Source organism: Leptopilina heterotoma, unplaced genomic scaffold (genome assembly GCF_015476425.1).
Source record: "Leptopilina heterotoma isolate Lh14 unplaced genomic scaffold, ASM1547642v1 Lhet_209, whole genome shotgun sequence".
Taxonomy (NCBI): domain Eukaryota; kingdom Metazoa; phylum Arthropoda; class Insecta; order Hymenoptera; family Figitidae; genus Leptopilina; species Leptopilina heterotoma.
Window position 1 is genome coordinate 379,188 of NW_025110924.1, and position 7,317 is coordinate 386,504.

The 7,317-nt window shown below is 34.4% G+C and overlaps 1 protein-coding gene across 3 annotated transcripts; it reads left to right on the forward strand.

Moving 5' to 3' along the window:
- Positions 1-172: 172 nt before the first annotated feature.
- Positions 173-5,956, forward strand: LOC122501389 (zinc finger protein 91-like). Of its 3 annotated transcripts, none has more exons than XM_043610796.1 (3): positions 173-597; positions 1,114-1,450; positions 1,621-5,956. In XM_043610796.1, exons 1-3 carry the CDS (start codon positions 424-426, stop codon positions 5,148-5,150), a joined length of 4,041 nt encoding a protein of 1,346 aa, XP_043466731.1. In that variant the 5' UTR covers positions 173-423; the 3' UTR covers positions 5,151-5,956. The 3 variants fall into 3 exon arrangements, with proteins under 3 accessions (XP_043466731.1, XP_043466732.1, XP_043466733.1); XM_043610797.1 differs by having other exon boundaries at positions 1,633-5,956; XM_043610798.1 differs by having other exon boundaries at positions 1,639-5,956.
- The last annotated feature ends 1,361 nt before the right edge of the window (positions 5,957-7,317 follow it).

Below are 7,317 nucleotides of genomic sequence, written 5' to 3' on the forward strand. Positions count from 1 at the left end.
GAAATATCCACTGACCAACGGGGAAAAAATTATATTCATATTTTTTAATCAAATAAAACACCATCTTTACGTTTTTCTATCCAAACATAAATGAAAAGTTGAAAATAAATGTTTATTATCAACCACTACGCTGTAACCAATCAGACACCTTCAGCCGCCATATTTGTAAAACAAACACCACCAACATTCAGGCACCATTTTTATCAATTAGTGCAAAGGGTGCAAAGAAAATTTTTTTTACAAAACTACAATCTCGTGAGAATTTCCCTATCTATAGACGTATGGAAGTCGTTGATTATTAAAACTATTCCACGACAGTGAAAAATTAACGTATTTATTGTGTGAGTGCGACATTTTACATTGATCAGAGATCAGGGCACATCAAAGAGGGCCTGGCCTGGCCCTCCAGATACCAAACAAAACATGGACGCCGTTGAAATAAATACGTCGGAGTCACCGCAAAATGAAGAGGGAATTGTATCAGCAATGGAAATATGTAGAGTTTGCCTCCTTGGAAATTTATTAATGCGAGACCTATTTCATGATAATGGGGTCGCATCATTGTCCGCTAAGGCCATGAGCTTTACCAACGTTAAGGTTAGACATTATAATATCTTGGCGATGTTACAATCTTTATTACAAGTTGATGAATTACATTCAATTAAGCGCATTAACCTAATTTAAATCTTCTATTTATTGTCTTTAGAATTTATTTAAACATCATCCATTGTTTCTCAACTGTTTTCCTTAAAAGCAAATGTTCCACAAACTTTGCACTGTTTTCACCTTTCAAATTTTCCAGGGGCGTCTAATTCTTTTGGTTTTTATCAAATTTTTGTTTATAATCTGATATTTAAATTATCAGCTGACTAATGCAGAATTTTTTCTTTTGTTCTAATTTAATTTAGAGCTAATAGGTAATTTTATGTTTATGTGGTAATTTTATTTGGATTTATTTGAAAAAGATTTTTTTGTTTTGACAATAGTTTTCAGAATGAAAAAAGAGAGTAAAATTTTTAAATTAGTTTTTAGAATTCGAGGTAATGGGATATTTACATAGATATTAATTTTTTTTCATGTGGAATTAATGGAAAATATTTCTTTTGAAAATAGATGTTACCTGGTGATGGACTACCAGGACAAGTTTGTTGTGATTGTGCTGATAAATTAGAAGCTGCCTATGATTTTAAATTACAAGTAGAACAAGCTGACAGTGTGTTGAGAGAAAAATTTGACACTTTGAATATAAAAGAAGAGTTATTTTTTAATGACGTGGAAGTTCATTTAGAAGGAGAGAGAACGAGAGTAAGACGTGAAATTAATGATAATGGTGAATATGTTGAGGCGACAGAATCTTTGCACGACGATGGTAGAGACACTCTTTTAAAGGATCATCTTGCTCTTTTGCAAGTGGAAAAAATTGCAGAACAAGAGAGCATGTTACAGCACGGTGAATATATTTTTTAATTTCTTTATTATAAATTATTTTTTTACACTGTTTACTATTTGTTTACCACTTGTTTACTATACTTTATTATTTCTTTAGTATTTTTATTCAATTTTACTAAAATTTAATTTAAAATTGAGCACATTTCACAAATTAATTATGTACAATTAAAGATTTTTGTTCAGGTGTAGAGCACTTGCAAGAGCAACTTCAGGAAGAATTGCACGAGGGTGAATTGGAAGAAGAGGATTTGCAGGAGGAAGAGCAACTGCAGGAGCAACATTTGCAGGAACAGCATTTGCAAGAGGAACATTTACAGGAACAACATTTACAGGAACAACATTTACAGGAACATCATTTACAGGAACATCATCTGCAAGAACATCATCTACAAGAGCATCATTTACAAGAGCATCATCTACAGGAACAACAGATGCAAGAAGAACATCTTCAGGAAGAACATTTACAGGAGGAACATTTACAAGAGCAATTGCAAGACGATGATGATCTAGCCGATGATCTCGATAAACAACCAAACGATGAATTACTCCATTTACAACAAATTTCCCAATCAGTGCACAATTTTTCCGATCAACAACAACAGCAACAACAACAACAACAACAACATGGGATCAAGGACGAAAATCTCCAGGACGTTGAGTCTGAAAATATTCAAGAACAAAATTATCTCGATCAACAGGAATGCTCACAAATGAGTGATGACGATTTTAATAACGACGAACCTTTCGCTGACTCCCAAGAGTCCATGGAATATTCAACAATGGAGAAGGAAGGAGAAATGGAACAAGAACAGAATCAGGATCAAGATGCTTCCATTGAACAAATGGAACACGACTCGCCAGAAAGTGAAACACGTCGTATTAGACGTAAAGTGATACGTCAATCGACCGGATCGGAACACAATTCCGACGAGGAGAATTATTTCGAAAATTTGAATTTAAGTTCACGTTTGAAGAAGACACAGGACGGGCAATCAGAGAAGGTCTTCTTTATGTGTTATCTTTGTGATAAAGAATTTTTATCGAAGGGAATTTTAAAGGAACATATGCACTCACACGAGGAGGTGAGACGAACTCTCTCCTTGAAGAAAGTTGAAAATAAATTGCAAAAACCGGTCATTCAACAGAAGGTTTCTCCACAGAAAGTTCCGGTCACGCCACAAAAATCAGCATTACCTTTAAAAACTCCTCCATCTGGTAAAAAGGCGAATAAATGCCCGTATTGTGGTAAAGAATATCTGTACATAATTTCCTTCAATAAGCACATAAAACAACACGAGAAGGATAAAGACGTAAAAAAGAGTGAATTTATGGCAGGCGATGATGATTCTGTCGATTACGTTGAGAATGTGAATTCCATCGGTGTTTTAGAGACAAGCATCGATGATAATGATTCCGAATCGGAAAATGAGAAAGAATCGGAAGTTTATCAATGCGAAAAGTGTCCTGAGAAATTTAGCAATAGACGCGCACTCCAGAAGCATGGAGTGAAACATATAAATTTGAAATGTTCGGTTTGTGATGTAGAATACGAATCGTTTGAGAAGTTGAACGAGCATCGAATTGAACACGTCACCGAGGGTGTATTAACCGAGGATGATTTACGCAAAGACGCCGAAGAATGGAATGCCCTCGACGACAAATCAGAAACAGATCAAAAGAACGAATTAAAATGTCCCCACTGTACATTGTTGTTCTCATACAAAAAATCCCTTTTAAAACACATCGAGACACATGCAAATAAATTCACCTGTAAAGTTTGTGGCAACGTTTTCATGAAACGGGAACACTTGTCAAAACATCTAGAAAGTCACGTGAGACCAAAATCATTCAAATGCACCGAGTGCACCAAAGTTTTCGGCAATGAACTCACTTTACGTAATCATCTAATAGCCACGAGTCACAAGACAATTCTCCAAGGGGAGGAATACGATCCAAACAAGAGATTGAAGCGGGTCGCAGCCAAAGCCGCACAGAAGATAATCGACAAAATTAAAATCGAAGACGAAAGCGACTTCGACGAGGAGGCCAAAAAGAAGGACGTCAATTATCAAGAAGAGTTAAAATCACCATCTAAAAGGACATACAGCAAAAAACTATTCGAATGCGAGACTTGCACCAAAAAATGCAGTTCCAAACAATCGCTAACAAAACACATGGAACTACACGTCAAGGATGAAAAAAGCGACAAGATCAAACTGGAGAAAAAGGACCCAGAGAAATTCCTCGACGACACCGACGACACCGACGATCGTGACGACGATTTCGAAAGCGGTCTCGACTGGCCCATGGACAATCACGAGTGTCCCACCTGCAAGAAGCGATACAGCACCAAAAAATCCCTCCTCAGGCATCAACTGCTCCACGAGGAGCCAAATTTCGAATGTGACATTTGCAACGTGAAATTCTACCGCAAAGACAAACTCAAAGCCCATTACGACAAGTGCTCCGAGAAGAATCCCGATCAAGTCCGAAAGTGCAACATTTGCGGCGACAGTTTCGAGAATAACGAAATACTCCGCGAGCATCGCGCCAAACACGTGACCGAGGGAATCCTCACCGAAGAGGACCTCCGTGAAATCGAGCCAAGGCCCGAGGAGAGAAAATCCGGCGAGAAAATCCCCCGAAAACGACGCACCGATATCGTCGGTCTCGAATGCACCGAATGCAATAAACAATACACCTCCCGCAAGGGTCTCCTCCGACACATTCAAGTCCACGAGGGCAAAAAATACCTCTGCGACATTTGTCCAAAGAAATTCTACCGTCGCGAACACCTCAAGATCCACGTCGCCAAACACAACATGATCAAACCCTACAAGTGCACTCGCTGCACGAAACGCTTCATCAAAGAGGAACAACTCACCAATCATCTGTCAAAACACGATCGTAATTTCAAAAAAAACAAAGAGACAGACAGTTCCAAGCGTTTCCTCTGCGAAATTTGCTCCAAGAGTTTCACCCAGTCGACAACTTTAATCGCCCATTTGCGCGCTCACAACGGCATCAAACCATACGTGTGCGAGGTGTGCTCCCGCCCCTTCACCACAAACGCCTATCTCAAAATGCACATGCGAACACACACCCAGGAACGTCCTTACATCTGTCAATTCTGCTCGCGAGCCTTCGCACGCGCCGACACTCTCGCCAATCATCTCACATCCCACACTGGCGAGGCCAAGTACCACTGTAAATTCTGTCCGAAAAATTTCCGCCGTCTAAAATCACTCAAGGAACACGTCTTCATTCACACCGGTCAAAGACCCTACGCGTGTCCCACTTGCGATCGACGCTTCAACAACAATGGCAGTCGTTACGCTCACAGTAAACGTTGCAAGCAAAATATGCTCCAAAATCAAAATCGTGCGCAACTTGTTTCGCAAGTGCCACAGCAGCAGATACAGATACAGCAACACCAGCAGCAGCAACAACAGCAGCATCATCATCAACAGCAACAGCAACATCAGAAATTACACCAGACTATTGTTCAGAGTCCATTGATCAAGTCGCAGAATATAAAGACAATCACCATTGCCAGACAAGCGGAACCGATGACAGCTCAACATGTCATGCAGCATCAGGAAATTCTCATGCCACTTATTTTGCCATTGACAGTGACACTTGCCGATGTTGGGGAGGAAGTCATTCTGCCCGAGGGTACGAAAATATTCACCACCTCTTAGTTGAAGAGCTCGCAATTTTAAGAGGGAATTCTAACAAATATGATTCTTCAAAAAAGACTCTTGAAAAAGGTTTCTTCGAAAAAGATTCTTCAAAAAAGATTCTTCGAAAAAGTTTCTTCGAAAAAGTTTCTTCAAAAAAGATTCTTCGAAAAAGATTCTTCAAAAAAAAGTTTCTTCAAAAAATCACCACTGTTTTCTATGAAAACAATCAAGTTTTCTCGTGGGGATTTTTTTCTCTCCATTTGACGAGACGTGATGAAAATTGAAAAAAGAAGAGGATAACCGAGTCTTCGAAAAAACTTGGAACGACGACGACGACGACAACGGTTAATTATCGTGGACTGATTATGAAAATAAAAGAACTATACAAGCGTGAGATATTTTTTCATTATCTATTTTTCTCTGTGTCGAATTTTAAGAAAGAATCAGACTTTTAAGAAATAAATTTTGCAAATTAAAGTTAATTTTTCGCTCGATTGTTCGATTCTTACTTCTGATGGAGAGAATACAAGGATTTAAATGAAATTGACAATTGAGTTCAGTAGAATTTTCTTGTGGCAAACGAATTTTTTTTTTTTATGACTTTATGCTGAAAATTTTTTCCAGAAAAGCGAAATAATCGAAAATTGAAATAGAATTTAAAAAAATGACAAATAGAAAGAATATTTTGACATTTTATTTTTAACTCTGTGCTGAAAATTTGTTCCAGAAAAGCGAAATAATCGAAAATGGAAATAGAATTTAAAAAATGATAAATAGAAAATATTTTTCCCCTAAGAAATATAATTGGCAATTTCATAAACGAATCAATTTCAATGATTCTTGTGACGAATGACAATTTATTTTAACTTGACTGTGCTGAAAATTTTTTCAACAAAATCGAAGTAAAAATTCAAAAAAATGGAAAAACATATTTTTCTGGAGGAAAAATTTTTAATTGTTAATTTCTTAAAAGAATTATATTTCTTTTATTAAAATCAGATTTTTTGTTCAATTTTTAGTTACAGAAAAATATTTTCTTGTGTCTAATGAAAATTTTCTTTTATATCGACTCTGCGCTGAAAATTTTTATCACAAATTCGAAATAAAATAAAAAAAAAAATGTTAAATAGAAAGAAAAAACTTTTCCTGAAGGAAAATTTTAATATTGTCAATTTCATACATAATTATTATAACAGCAATTTGTGAATAGTTGAAGTATGAAAAAAATTAATAGTTAAAAATTTTGCAGTTAATTTATTAGAATTTAAATTTATTTTCTTCAAATCACAAAAATATTTATTCGTTTTTATTTTATATTGTAAATTACAAAGAAACAAACTGCCAAATTTAAATTATTAATTTCTTTCTATTTCCAATCTTTGTCTTGAGGAAAACAAAAATTTCGCATACAAAAAGATTTTCCTCTGATTCAGAAAAGAATTTTCTTCCTCTGTTTCAGAATTCGCTTATTTTCTTAGTAAAATTCGAATTAAAAATTAATTTTCAAATCAAAAATTAATTTTTTACATTTAAAAAATGAATTAAAATAAAATTCTTTGTCAATAATTAATGTACGATACCTTACATCGAATTTTATTTTTTCAAGTAGAAAGCGACAAAAAATTACAGTTTATAAATTCTGTAATATTTAAAAAAAAAAAAGAAAAATCAGGGCTGGGAATTATTCACAATATTGTATTTTTCAAATTCATTCAAAAATTATCAAAAATTGCTGATTAAATAATTTAAATCTGAAATTTATCGACAATTGTTCATTAATGTCGAGAGAATAGATTTAAAAGAAAAAGAAAAAGAAAAAAAATTTTTTATAGAAACAGTAGTAGAAAATATTTTTTTAAAAAAACGTATTTCTAGTTTGGAATTTAGAAAATAATTGGAAGAGATATTTTTTTTAACTTTAGTTTATATTGAAAGGAAGAGTAAATTTTCTTTTTTTGAGTAGCAAAATTGAAAATTTTTTTGATTTATTTTATTCAAATAATAATATACTTAAATATTTACTGTATTTGTAGTTGATTTTATTTTTTTGTAAAACAGTTTTTTTTCTTCAAATTTTCACACAAAAAAAACTGTTTTTCATTTTCTGTAGAATAATAAAAGAAAATATATTAATTTAAAAATGTCTGCAAAATATTATATAAACGTCATATTTTCAGTGTTATGT